General features: G+C 37.4%; 1 protein-coding gene across 17 annotated transcripts in view; it reads left to right on the top strand.

Moving 5' to 3' along the window:
* PLEKHA5 (pleckstrin homology domain containing A5) overlaps positions 1 to 15,088 on the top strand; it is a 277,031-nt gene that overhangs the window by 198,857 nt on the left and 63,086 nt on the right. For 16 of the 17 annotated variants that reach the window (XM_059185923.1, XM_059185925.1, XM_059185930.1 and 13 more), the window contains 4 exons: positions 1,760 to 1,822; positions 3,119 to 3,199; positions 3,334 to 3,483; positions 12,897 to 12,998. In XM_059185923.1, coding sequence (XP_059041906.1) covers positions 1,760 to 1,822; positions 3,119 to 3,199; positions 3,334 to 3,483; positions 12,897 to 12,998 — 396 coding nt within the window. Of the gene's footprint in view, positions 1 to 1,220; positions 1,257 to 1,759; positions 1,823 to 3,118; positions 3,200 to 3,333; positions 3,484 to 12,896; positions 12,999 to 15,088 lie in introns of all 17 variants that reach the window. The other variant, XM_059185935.1, reaches the window with a different exon arrangement.

Below are 15,088 nucleotides of genomic sequence, written 5' to 3'. Positions count from 1 at the left end.
CATTGCTAAATTTCCATTTTAAAATCCTAGTCATTTTTCTGTTGACCCTGGGATATAGGATAGAATTCATCTTTTAATCTAGGTATAACACTATTCACTAGTTACATCCAAATTTTACATTCCATGGTTTAGTAAAGCTGTTTTACATTTAACTTTAAATATTAAGTGTATTTGGACATTTAGAAGCTAAAGGCTTTATATCTCTAATTTCTTATAAATGAGAAAATTTAATTTTGGCATTATCTTAATTTCTTATCCTGACTCTAAGCATTTTAAAACTTTTCATCACTTCCCCCCCCCCCCCAGAAAAGAGTACAAATTATTTTCTTGGATCTAGGTGCTTTAATTGAGACTTTAGGACATATTCAATCTTTATGTTAAAATAGTGCACAAGTATTCTGACTTTTGTCATTAAATTCATTTTTCATGTGATAATTCATTTCTATGAAAGTTTTGTTTAATCACTGCATACCCTTAAATAGTCACAGATTCATTTGCATGAGGATGTGAAAGTAATGTCTTGAAATGAAACATAAATCCAGGATATTTTACTGTATGTTTGTAATGCTTACATTTTTAACCTCCTGATACCCACATTTCTAGATCAATTCAAAGTGACCTGCTGTTTAAATTATGCCTCCTTTTGAAGATGTAACTGGCAAGCAGTATTTTAGAGTGGGGATATATAGTTATAACATTTTTTTATCATTTTTATTCATTTATATGTGTTTACATGAAGTTTAATTTTCCAATCTAGAATATAGTGGGGATACATTACTCCCATCCCCACTTTGAGAAAAAATGTGCCATTTAGTATACACGCAATGAGTCCAAGTAAATTTTTCCTGCTGTGTTTTTCTAACTGTCCTAGCAGTCAGTATAAAGTCAAAAGACAAGAGAGCGTGAAATAGTGCCTGCAGAGGCTATGATACCTGTGCTGTAACTGACGGGGATGGCTTTTGAAATCTTGATTAACACAAGCAGAAATGAAGATTTGTTTGACCAAAAGATATTGGGAAGAAGCCGTAGAAAGGATGTTTAAATGCATTGAACAGTAATTTCTTATAGTACCATAAGATAAATGGTGTCAATGAACACATATAAACTTTTTATGAAATTTGATTATCCATAGTTTACAACATAGGCTTTCAGTTTTATGAGGTTTTGAATGAGTTTCCTCTTTTCAATTAAATCCATCCTTTTTCCCCATTATCTTTTAGTTCTTAAGACAGAAGAGCAAGATAAGTTTATATTGTGTATGTGTGTTTCTATATTATGTTTATGTATACAGTATGTTAAAGGTTTTGTTAATAAAGTTGTACTGAGATGTGTTGGCATTTGAGTACACATACACAGTTGTGTGATTATGTGTATACTGTGAAGATGGTTTTGACTGCTGAAATATGCCTGGTTTGAATATTTGATTCAGTACAGTTGCTATGATTGTATTTTGTCAATTTTTCACTAAAATAATGTGTGTCTTACAAATGGAAAATGTAAGGTGCTGTATAATTTGTTTGACCAACTTGTTTTGTTTGACAAGCTTAAGTTAACACCATTTTATGTATCTTGCATATTGTATCACTGTTAAATATTTTTCTACTTTTGTAATGATCTGTGTTTGAATTAAACTTCTTAAAGTATAAGAATCATTAAAATCCCATTTTTGTTATTGTTATATAAATCTAAAATGTTAACTATAGGCTAAATATTTTTTAATATTATTTTTAAACTTGCTCCCTGACCTTTTTTCCTATAGCTGTCACAAGATGAATGTAGAGGCACGTTATATAAATACAGACCTGAAGAAGTAGATATCGATGTAAGTGTCAGTATACTATGTATCTTGTCAGTACTCTGTTATATTTTCTGCCAAAACACTGGAAATAAGCATGACAAAAACTTCCTCTTCCTCCCTTGCCCTCTAAAATGACATCAAATAAAGTAGCGTTTTCTTCTTTTACACTTGGGTTAAATTAAATCATCATTCCTCTGTTCTGTAACAACCTCTTCCCCCATAATTAGCAGTTGAGCAGACTAAGAGTCACTTAAAGGAAAGTAAAAGACATTTCTAATCACAGAAAGTATGGAGGACTGGAGACAAAGTAAAATTGTCAGTCTTCTAATATCAGCCTCTGAAAGTTCTGTCACTACTTCCTTTTTAAAATTTAGTCTTATTTTTATTGTATTTTAAATTGGTTGGCTTACAGCATTATATCTTCTCATTTCAGTATATTGTATTTGGTATAGCTTGAGTTTTGTCATCTAACAAAAATAGGTTATCACTTTAAGAGAGAACACGGCAAAGAAAATGAAGTCTCCAGTTTCTTGCCTACTTACCATTATGCAGTCAAGTTTGGGGCATATTTACAGGGTTTACTGTAGTATTGAAATTTTCATGGAATATCCGCTGATTCTTTTGTAATTAAGAAATTGGGGTAATACCAAAAATTTCAAAAAACTATTGAAAATGATTTTTTTCTCCATTTAGCAAATTTATATTTGTATTAATGAAATTAGAAGCAATCTTTTGCATACATTTTCTAAACATAAGAGCATAATTTTTAAAATATAAAAACAGAATCCAGTTGATATTTTCATTAAGGAGGTAATACCACCCTGAAATAATTTAAAGTTATATGAGACTGCTTGATTACTAACAATATCTCGAATTACGTAGATTAAACAGTATGGTTGAAATGCTTTTTCACTTTATATGCATGTTCATTAAGCATTGTATCTTTAAAAGCTAATTGGGGGCTCCTGGATGGGCTCAGTTAGCTCATCCACCTAACCAACTGGCTGGAGCCCCATGTCAGGCTCCCTGCTCGGGGGCGGGGGGCTGCAGCTCTCTCACCTCCCCAGCTGTGCTCTTTGTCCCTATCCCTGTCTTTCTCTCTCACAAATAAATAAATAAAATCTTTTTAGAAATTAGTAAATAAAATAAAAGCTGCTTTTTCTGTTACCGATTGAAATAAAGATTGACCTCGTTAGGTATTCTATGGCTATTTTCAATGTGTTTTCTTGTCACACCTACCTGGAGTTACAGGACTACCTACCGCCAGTTACAGGAAAATTTTTAAAAATTGCTAACAACAGATTTTCTCTTAAAACCTAGGCCAAGTTAAGCCGGTTGTGTGAACAAGATAAAGTGGTACATGCCCTGGAAGAGAAACTTCAGCAACTCCACAAGGAGAAAGTAGGACAACCCTATTTATTATATACAAGTGATGTTACTTTTTATACTTCTTATCAGGACACTGATAAAACGAAAGTAAAAAGAATTAATTCAATGATGCAGAACATTAAGTGTAATTATTTTTATTATAATAGTACACGCTTGAGCAAGCTTTGCTATCAGCCAGCCAAGAGATAGAAATGAATGCAGATAACCCAGCAGCCATTCAGACCGTGGTGCTGCAGAGGGACGACCTACAAAACGGACTGCTCAGCACATGCAGAGAACTCTCCCGAGCCACTGCTGTAAGTAGCAGAGTTTTTCTAGAAGAGTCACTGAGATACTATACACCTTTTTTTCCTTTTTTCTATTTGTTTCTATGTAATTTCACTGTCTTTTTAGTTCTTTTCTATAATGAGAAATTAATTTGCTATTAACTAATAAAAATTAAGGGGCGATTTGCTTTCTGATGCAAAATAAATACAATTATTTCTCTTATGGTAAGCATTCTTTTCCTTGTGAGATAGTTGTTTAGTAAGGGAGCTAAATACTCCGTTTATGTATTATTCAAATGAAAACTTAGTAAAAATGTTACCATTTATTGCATTAAGAAAATAAGTATTTCAGGACACCAGCCAGGCTCAGTTGGTAGAGCATGTGACTCTTGATCTTGGGGTTGTGAGTTCAAGCCCCATGTTGGGTGTAGAGATTACTTGAAAATAAACTCTTCAAGGGGCACCCGGGTGGCTCAGTTGGTTAAGCCATTGCCTTCGGCTCAGGTCATGATCCCAGATCCTGGGATCAAGCCCCACATTGGGCTCTCTGCTTAGCGGGGAGCCTGCTTCTCCCTCCCTATCCCTGCTGCTCTGCCTACTTGTACTCTGTCTCTTTGTCAAATAAATTAAAACCTTTCAAAAATAAATAGATAAATGGGCGCCTGGGTGGCTCAGTGGGTTAAGCCGCTGCCTTCGGCTCAGGTCATGATCTCAGGGTCCTGGGATCGAGCCCCACATGGGGCTCTCTGCTCAGCAGGGAGCCTGCTTCCCTTCCTCTCTAAAAAAAAAAAGAAAAGAAAAGAAAGGATAGGTCTTCCTACATTAAAAACTTAGAAATGAGGGTGCCTGGGTGGCTCAGTGGGTTAAGCCGCTGCCTTCGGCTCAGGTCATGATCTCAGGGTCCTGGGATCGAGTCCCGCGTCGGGCTCTCTGCTCAGCGGGGAGCCTGTTTCCTCCTCTCTCTCTCTCTCTGCCTGCCTCTCTGCCTACTTGTGATCTCTCTGTCAAATAAATATATAAAATCTTTAAAAAAAATAAATAAATAGATAAATAAAATCTTTTTTTTTTTTTTAATGAACTATTTCATGGATTTTAGGGGAATTAGACTAATTTTGAGAAGGTGGTAATTCGATTCATTTAACCATTTCACTAGGAAGCCATTGACTTCATTTCATGGCTTCAGTGTGATTTCAGGTTGCATATTTCCATCAGTTCATTTGATTCTCTTTTTTTTTTTTTTTTTTTTTTTTTTTTTTTTTTTTTTTTTTTTAAACATTTTATTTATTTATTTGACAGAGATCACAAGCAGGCAGAGGCAGGCAGAGAGAGAGAGAGGAGGAAGCAGGCTCCCCGCTGAGCAGAGAGCCCGACGCGGGGCTCGATCCCAGGACCCCGAGATCATGACCTGAGCTGAAGGCAGAGGCTTTAACCCACTGAGCCACCCAGGCGCCCCCATTTGATTCTCTTAATGATACTGTATTGTTCATATTTTAAGAATTTAATATCCTTTCAGTTGTGGTCTCCTTGAAATCAGAACCCTGTCTCATTTATCTTTGTTACTCTAGCATCCAGTACTGTAGGATATACATTAAAAATCTGGTGATTGAGGGGCACCAGGGTGGCTCAGTCAGTTATGTGTCCGACTCTTGATTTCAGCTCATGTCCTGATCTCATAGAGTTGTGAGTTCAAGATTTGTGTTGGGCTCCGTGCTCACTCAGCCTTTCAAAAAAAAAAAAAAAAGGTGATAATTGAACCAAATGACTTACCCAGTGTTAAAAGCTAATAAATGCCATGCCTAGAATCAAAACTCCTATCTTCTGAGCATAATCCTGAAGACTCAAATCTATATAGATTTCTCTAATAGAGTCACAAAGAAAATATAGGCACCTGAAATGTCTACAAGGACGTAGTCACTTAGTTCACCAATGGTCGGTAGGATTTGGATAGGAAGAGGCAGTAAAGGGTAGTCCACACAGGATAAAAGGATAAAATGCCTCGAACCACAACAAAGAAAAGAGAATATGAGAGACGTGTTTGGAGAAACAAAAAGTAAAAGTAACTGACTGCAATAGAAGATTAGGAATATGACATTAGAAAGGGAAAATGGGGGGGTGCCTAGGTGGCTCAGTGGGTTAAAAGCCTCTGCCTTCGGCTCAGGTCATGATCTCAGGTCCTGGGATCGAGCCCCACATCCCGCTCTCTGCTCAGCGGGGAGCCTGCTTCCTCCTCTCTCTCTCTGCCTGCTTCTCTGCCTACTTGTGATCTCTCTCTGTCAAATAAATAAATAAAATCTTTAAAAAAAAAAAAAAAGAAAGAAAAGAAAGGGAAAATGGGGCTACACTGTCACTGCCAAGCTAATGAAAAGTTCAGTATCCCTATGGCAACCTGAGTCAAATCAAAATGTAGTTGGGTACTATTTCATGACTTGGTATCTGTTTTAGAAAATTCTCAGGATGTATAGTGTTCAACTGAATTATTATCTTTTCCCTTACCAAATGGGTTTAGTAAGTTAAATTTGGTCAGTAGGCTTAAAAATGTTCTAGTAGAAATTAATCCTGTTTGAATATCCCATTTTCTTGTTGTTACCAATGTAATCACTTTCCAGGTTTCTTTCTTTGCCTTCAGTGTTATTCATTTGGTCATTACAAACTCTCAATGTGTTCTTCTAAGACATGTCTTCACATAGAATATAAACTGTACAACTTTTGCCTTTGTAAACTTGTTCATATTTGTAGCTCAAGCCTTACAGCATATGGTTAACATTCAGTGGATGCTGGTTAAACTTAAAACTGAATTACATTTATGCTAGCAGAATCCCAGAGGATTCCTCTGATCCTTTTCACAGTTGGTTGAGGTCATTTGTTCAAATCCAAGTCATGAGGTTTAGAAGATGCAAGAGGTATAACAATAACACTTCCATAGAGCAGAGCTTTGATCCTAAGAACATCTTCTCCTCACCAGGTTAGTCATTTAGGTTTATAAAATTAGGATTAACACAAGGCAGACAATTAAAGCAGTGTCCCCATTATGTTTTATTTAATTGTTGATACTATATCTCGTCTCTGTAAGCCCCATCCAATAAGCATACCTGCTTTAAGCACATAGTGCCTCTGTGTTCTCACCTTGGTTTCTGCTTCTTTTTACCTAAGCCTGTCGGTTACCCTTGAAATTTTTCAGTGTGTCATTGTCTTAGTTTGGGGTCTTTTCTGAAAGCAGAACCTAAGATGAACTGGGCTAAGATTGTTTATTAGGAGATAATTCCAGGATGCAGAAAGGAGGGTATGTGGAGAATGAGACAGGAAGGGAGAAAAGCCAGTAAAAGTTTACCTACAGAGCTGGTTCCCACTGTATGCAACTGGGGACTCTCCGAGGAAATGAGTAGATAGCCCTGAATTTTCTACTGAAGGCTGGGGGCTATCTCTCTTTCATTGGTTGAAGTTGCCCCAGTGCCCTTAATTCACCCATGCCTTAATTCACTCATGCCTTAGCTGACTTGGCATGAGACACTGGTACCACAGTGCCTTGAAATTAAGTGGGCAAAGGAGTTACAGTGTGAAGCACTGTCTCGTCTGCTACAATTTCCTCTCTTAGAATTTATATTAGGCCTCATGTCTGTAAGAGAAATATTCTCAGGCTTTATCAGCTCAATGGGGGCTTCTCTTACTCTACCCAGCAATTCAAGGAAACAGATAATTTGTGACTCATCTAAATAGCAGCAAAATATATATGTAATTCTGTGTTTTTCTCATATGTTATCTGGTTTGATCTTTAAGAAAAGCCTGTGCAAAATAAATAAAATTACTATCTCCATTTATTTTCATATTTATTATTTTCACTGCACAGATGAAAAAACTGAGGTTTGTGGAGGCTAAATTACTTGTGTTGTGACATAATTAATAAGGAACAGAATCAGCACCTAAATCAAGGACTTTTTCTTAGGTTTCTCTGCTTTCTACTCCATTTCAGTATCTGTATGGTCACATAACATGTACTTTATGGAACTTGAAATCAATTTTTTTTTTTAAGATTTTATTTATTTATTTGACAGAGAGAGATCACAAGTAGGCAGAGAGAGAGAGAGAGAGAGGAAAGCAGGCTCTCCGCTCAGCAGAGAGCCCAATGCGGGACTCGATCCCATGACCCTGGAATCATGACCTGAGCCGAAGGCAGCGGCTTAACCCACTGAGCCACCCAGGCGCCCCTGAAATCAAATTTAAGTCATCTTACTCAAAAATCCAGAATTGGAATTTCAGAAATTATAAAACAGGTATAAAGATCTCCCATTCATCCTGAGTCATGGTAGTAATTCGCTTATATATTTATCTACAGCAAAATAATACCAAAATACCAAGTAATAACAAAAATCAGGAATATTTCTTAGAGCAGTTACTGGGAGCCAGATTCTAAGTACTATACATGTGCTTAGTCCCCATAACTCCTTAGCATGGGTACTATTATTACTATGTTATAAACAAAAAATTGAATCAGAGAGATTACCCAGGGTTACAGTGAGTAGGTTATATGTATAGACTTCCATTAAACTTAGGTGTGGTCTAAGTTGAATTGTAGCTAGGGGGACCATAAGTAAACAGATTTTAGACTCCAGTGGATATACTAGAGCCTAGGGTTATAAACTTAAAAGGGACAGGAAATCAGGACAAACAAAATGCCTTGGGGAAAAGCTTGCCCATTAAATATATTCATATACCCATTCATCCTCTATGTAATAAAGAGCTTCTGAGAATCATTGTCAATTTTTTGTAGTCCTTCCATCAATATTCATGAATTGGCATGGAATCTGTTTTGAAAGATTTTAAGATAGTTTTTTTTAAAAGATCTATTTATTAAAGAGTGAGCACATGCGTGAGGAGAAGGAGAGGCAGTGGGAACGTTCAAGTACACTCCCTGCTGAGCTCTGAGCCTGATGCAGGGCTGGATCTCATGATCCACAAGATCATGACTGGGACGGAAACCAAGAGTCAGACGCTCAACCAACTGGACCACCCAGGTGCCCCAAAATAATTTATAAATCACCTGGCTATTTTTTTTAAAGATTTTATTTATTTATTTGACAGAGAGAGATCACAAGTAGGCAGAGAGGCAGGCAGAGAGAGAGAGGAGGAAGCAGGCTCCCTGCTGAGCAGAGAGCCCGATGCAGGACTCGATCCCAGGACCCTGAGATCATGACCTGAGCCGAAGGCAGTGGCTTAACCCACTGAGCCACCCAGGTGCCCTCACCTGGCTATTTTATAATTACAACACAACATCCCCCCAAAAGAGATAGTCCGCTGTCATACACCTCCTGACGTGCTGCCGTAGAAAGTACCCAGCAACAGTTGTGAGGTTATTTTTTACCAGAAAATCAAATCTGAATCTCGACAAGCCTCAGTATGTAACTACAAGTTTATAGGAAATAGAAGGAAAAAGAGGAGCATGTAAGGAATACTGCAGGAATTCAATTAGCAAAATGTAGAGTAGGAGAAATTCTGTAGGTCGGGTAACTCAGTCTCATCCCCATATAAGTAACAAGGGCATAGAGAGGAGGATAGGGGTTATCATTTTTTACAACACTTAAGGAAGGGGCGCCTGGGTCTGTCTGTCGGTTAAGCATCTGACTAGCATGATCTCGGGATTCTGGGATCAAGCCCCACTCTGGGCTCCCCACACAGCGGGGAGTCTGCTTGTTCCTCTCCCTCTACCCCTCCGGCTGCTCATGCACTCCCCCTCTCTCTCACATACACTCTCTCTAAAATAAATAAAACCCTTTAAAAAGCTTTTTTAAGGAATAAATATTAATGATTTTTAAATCAAGAATTTCCATGTTATTTTTTATTTTAAGTTTCTTTTCTTAAGAAATACATTCTGAGAGTTCCCTGGGCGGCTGAGTCAGTTAAGTATCTGCCTTGGGCTCAGGTGATCCTGGGATCCTAGAATCAAGCCCCTGTTGGGCTCCCTGCTCAGCAGGGAGTCTGCTTCTCCCTCTCTCTGCCACACCCCCTCACACCGCACTGGTGCTCTCTGTCACTCCCTCTATCTCTCAAATAAATACAGTCTTTTTTTTTTTTTTTTTTTTTTTTAAGAAATACATACTGAAGTATTTATAGGTGAAATTATATGATGCTTGGTATTTGCCTTAAAATAATTCCACAAAGATACAATAGGAGTACTGCAGTACTCAAAGAATGGGAGTACAACCAGATTGGCCATGTTGTATTTAGAGTGGGTCCTACTTTTGTGTATGTTTGTAAATTTCCATTGTGTGTGTCTGAGAAAGCAAAAAAAAAATCCACAAAATTGCTAACAAAAGTGTACTACAATAATAGGTATTTTTTTCTTTTTCTTTCCCTGTATTCTAGCTTTTCTACATTTATAAGTATATGAATTTATTACATATAAAATTTGTACAAAAATAATAACCACTTTCTTTGAGATAGAATATAGTTTTTATTTCAGAGATCAGAAGAGAAACTACAGATACAAGTTAAAGATTAGAAATACAGATTACACATTTATGTGTGTGTACCATATTGTGTAACTGTTCTCATGGCTATATTTTGTTCTGAATTGCCATTGATACTGGACAAGAAAACGAGGGGTGCTTGCCTGACTCTGTTGTTAGGGCATCCAACTCTTGATCGTTGGGGTTGTAAATTCGAGCCACAGGTTAGGTGTAGAGAAATTACTTAAAATCTAAAAAAAAAAAGAAAAGAAAAGAAAGGATAGGTCTTCCTACATTAAAAACTTAGAAATGAGGGTGCCTGGGTGGCTCAGTGGGTTAAGCCGCTGCCTTCGGCTCAGGTCATGATCTCAGGGTCCTGGGATTGAGTCCCGCATCGGGCTCTCTGCTCAGCAGGGAGCCTGCTTCCCTCTCTCTCTCTCTGCCTGCCTCTCCATCTACTTGTGATTTCTCTCTGTCAAATAAATAAATAAAATCTAAAAAAAAAAAAAAAAAACTTAGAAATGAATTATTAGTCCTATTACTTTCTTAAGAAAGATCATAATATGTATTCAGTATAGCTCTACTGCTAAATATTGAAATCCTCATTTTACTTGTTCCACATCCTAAAGTTAGACTGAGTCAAATTTTTGAAAATTTTCTGCCACCCCTGTAACAATCATACATGTGTACACATTTTTTTTACCTTTGTTAGAGTTAACATATTCTCAGAAAAGCACCCAATTTAAGTGCACAAATATGACTGATAGTGCACAAATATGACTGATATCCATATCAAGGCACTGAATTTTACTAGCATGCCAGAAATTCCCCTCCCAGTGACTACTTCCCTAGCAGACCACTACGTGCCTTAAACTATGTGTAAAGTTTTTTGCTTACTTTTGAACTTTAGAAGCTACATATATATAAATCATATATAATTATACAGTATGTGTGTTCTTTGGCTCCTTTTAACATTGTGAGAGTCATTGCTGTGGTTGTAGATTGGAAGATTTCATTTACTCTCTTAACTGTATATAGCATGAAACTTTCTATATTTTTATCAAAAGCACTATTTCCTAACTTAATGCCTGTGATTTTAAGGTAATTGTATGTTTAGAAGTCATTACCCCCTTTTAATTGCCTTATCGTACTGTGTATTATCTTCTTGACAAAAAACAAAACAAAACAAAAAACAGGTCATATCTAAAGATTTTCAGCATGGTACTTGTAGATTCGTTAATGAAATGCTCAGGCAGGTACTGGGAGAAGCTGGTGTTAAAGCCAGTGCTGCCCCTTTGCTTGCTCTCCTCTTTTGGTTTGTGTTCTGCCCAGCCATAGTCATGTTTGAGGAGCCCAGAGATAGAGGAGAAGTAGGTAAGCCCAGCAGGAAGATGGGACTCAGGCCAAATGTTACAGTCCAGTGGCAGGACTTTGTAGTCTAGAAAACTTGAGAGTATATTGTGTTTCTTCACGTTTAAAATAATTTCTGGCTTGGGACGCCTGGGTGGCTCAGTTGGTTGGGCAGCTGCCTTCAGCTCGGGTCATGATCCCAGCGTCCTGGGATCGAGTCCCACATCGGGCTCTTTGCTCCGCAGGGAGCCTGCTTCTCCCTCTGACTTTGCCTTCCACTCTGTCTGCCTATGCTTGCTCTCGCTCACTCTCTCTCTGACAAATAAATAAATAAAATCTTAAAAAAATAATAATAATAATAATTTCTGGCTCTACAGTGTATGTTTCCTATACTTTGAGTATAAGAAAGACACGGATTCTTACCTTCCTATAAAATGTTCTTACATTTAGATGCTTCTGTAGGCTTTGGACAGTGTCTTTTCTACATGAGAGGTTAGGTGTTAAGGTGGCAATGCCATCTTACTTAACTGTCGGGCCGCCATTGGGTCTGCAGATAAGAAAGTAAATAAGATCAGTATCCTTATTCAGGTAAAAGTTTGCTGGAGCCAAGTGGGAAGACTAATAGATACACAATATAGAGGAGATATAACTCTTTAGTCCTTTTATCACCTTGCCTTTTAGAAATTTTATTAATCGTGAAACCAATTAAATAGATTCCCTAAATTACCTATACAATATAGAGATGATAAACCTCCAGTGGTTTATCTCTACTTTTTAAAAAATGTGATTCATTATAAAACCTGCTTAAGGAGAGATCTTAGATTCAAAAAGCAATTATCCCAAATGGCCAAATTCTAACACTCATTTTAATTTTTGAAAGTATGTGGCTTGAATGGGGCACCTGGGTGGCTCAGTGGGTTAAGCCTCTGCCTTCGGTTCAGGTCACAATCTCGGGGTCCTGGTATGGAGACCCACATCAGGCTCTCTGCTCAGTGGGGAGCCTGCTTCTCCTCCCCACCCCGTCCCTGTCTGCCTCTATGCCTACTTGTGATCTCTGTCTGTCAAATAAATAAATAAAATCTTTAAAAAAAAAAAAAAGTATGTGCCATAAGTAATTTTTCGTTGCCGAGTTTTTTTAAAGTAATTTTAAGCTAGTTGCATAATATACAAAGTAAAATAACTTTTTTTTTTTTTTTTTTTTTTTTTTTTTTTAAGATTTACTTATTTGAGGGAGAGAGAAAGCACAAGCGGTGGGGAGAAGCAGATTTCCCACTGAACAGGGAGCCCAAGTTGGGGCTCCAGCCCAGGAACCTGAGATTGTGACCTGAGCCAAAGGCAGTTGCTTAACCAACTGATCCACCCAGGTGCCCCAAAAGTAAAATAACTCTTTAAAAGAGAACCGTTAGAAACAGACTGTTAAGATTATTAATCTTTCCTCCATACTCCATACCCTCTTTCCTTATCCCAAGACTATTTATGTTGTTAAACTGACATTTCCCGTGAATTACAAGAAAAGGAAAAATGAGTTATAAAAGTTTTTATTTTGCCCATTACAAACTATGCAATTTTCTAAAACCTGGAAAGCTTGTAATTGCAGTGATAACCATATAAAAGCACATTTTTCCCCATTAATTAGTGCTGTTTGATTTTTAGGAATTGGAGCGAGCGTGGAGAGAATATGACAAGTTAGAATATGATGTAACTGTTACCAGGAACCAGATGCAAGAACAACTAGATCGCCTTGGTGAAGTTCAGGTACTAGAAGTGAATGGTTTTTTTGCATTGTCTCAACTGGTTTTGACTGGTACTATACAATCCACCTTGTTCAATCCGTGCATGCCCTTAATATTTTTTACCTTATTGGCCCCCTGAGGTCTGAGTTTAAATACTTCCAATGATAGGAATCTTACTATCCCAGAAAGTAGCCCATTTCTCCTTGTTTAAAAGTCCTTTTTTCTTTTGGCACATGGTATGATCCGTGTCATGTTTTTGCTCCTGCCTGCCTATATTGAAGTTAGCATTGAAGTATTGAATTAAATGGATTTACCAAATAAAGGGTAATTTTTCTTTTTATAAGATTTGTTCTAATCCAGGGCTCCTGGCCTCCTGAGTCAGTACAGTGTGCAACTCTTGATCTTGGGGTTGTGAATTTGATCCCCATGTTGGCTATAGAGATTACTTAAAAATAAAATAATAAGGGCACCTGGGTGGCTCAGTGGGTTAAAGCCTCTGCCTTCCACTCAGGTCATGATATCAGGTCATGGGGATCAAGCCCCACATGGGGCTCTCTGCTCCGCAGGGATCCTGCTTCCTCCTCTCTCTCTCTCTGCCTGCCTCTCTGCCTACTTATGATGTCTCTGTCAAATAAATAAATAAGATCTTTTAAAAATAAATAAAATAATAAAAACTTATTCTAATGCATTCTATATTAAATGCCTCTTTTTTTATCAAACTATTTTAGCCTGTTGACTTTTGATATGGTGTGAAAGATGCAGCACTGCGTAGTGTAAAGAATCCAGTTTTGTAAATAGTCACATCTGGAATCAAGTTCCAGGGGTTAATTTCTTGTCTTAAAATATAAACAGTAATATAGCTGTCTTAAAGTGTTCCCCTGAAAAGGGGAGATAATAAATGTTCAATAAACATAAATGATAAAAATAAAGTAAAAGTCACTTCATGCTTGTGACTATATAAATTTAGCCATCTGTATTGGAAACTTTCTGAACCAACAGTCAAGTCAATACAAGGACTAAAAGTTAGTAAATTTGACTCTTAGAAAACCAGCTGTCTTCCATCTGTGCTGTCCAGTATAGTAGCCACTGGCTACATGCTACTGTTGGGAACTTGAAATATTGCCAGTGTGACAAGAAACTGAATTTTTTTTTTTAAGTTTTTTTTTTTTTTTTAATTTATTTATTTGACAGAGAGATCACAAGGAGGGAGAGAGGCAGGCAGAAAGAGAGGGGGAAGCAGGCTCCCCACTGAGCAGAAAGCCCAATGTGGGGCTCGATCCCAGGACCCTGAGATCATGACCTGAGCCAAAGGCAGAGGCTTAACCTACTGAGCCACCCAGGCATCCCAAGAAACTGAATTTTAAATTATATTTCATTTTAGTTATCTAAATTTAAGGAACCACATGTGGCTGTGACTTCTATATTGAGCAGCGGGGTTAATACTAACTACAGTAGGGAAAGAAAAAGAAAAAAAACAAAAACCTGAAATATCTAAGGAATAACCCAGGAGTCAGCAAACTTTTTCTGTAAAAGAGGAGATATTAAAGTTGTGAAAATTCATTTTTAGCTCTTAGGCCACAGCAGTTTACCTGATTTAACTTAACAAAAAACATTGATCCTGAAAATGTAACATCTACATTATAGGGCATAAGACTTGAATAAATAGACAAGTGGAATTGGTAACCCTTGTCCATGGATGGCCTGATTTAACATTCTCTCAATGAAAATTCTTTGTATACAAACTCAAATTCTGTTGGACCAGATTTCCTCCAGAATTCTTTGAAAAAATTAGCAAAACGATACTAATGTTTTAAAGGTATATGAAGACCACAGTAGTTATTATTTTGAAAAAATAAAGAACTAGGGGTACCTGGGTGGTTCAGTGGGTTAAGCCTCTGCCTTTGGCTGGGGTCATGGTCTCAGGGTCCTGGGATCAAGCCCTGCATCAGGCTCTTTGCTTACCAGGGAGCCTGCTTCCCCTCTCCCTGCCTGCCTCACTGCCTACTTGTGATCTCTCTCTCTCTCTCTCTCTCTCTCTCTCTGTCAAATAAATAAATAAATAAATAAAATCTTTTTAAAAAAAGAAAGAAAAAAATAGAAGGCCCACTCTAT

This window comes from Mustela lutreola, chromosome 8, assembly GCF_030435805.1.
Source record: "Mustela lutreola isolate mMusLut2 chromosome 8, mMusLut2.pri, whole genome shotgun sequence".
Taxonomy (NCBI): Eukaryota; Metazoa; Chordata; class Mammalia; order Carnivora; family Mustelidae; genus Mustela; species Mustela lutreola.
The sequence above is the reverse complement of the archived record's forward strand: the minus strand, read 5'-3'. Positions and strand labels throughout refer to the sequence as shown.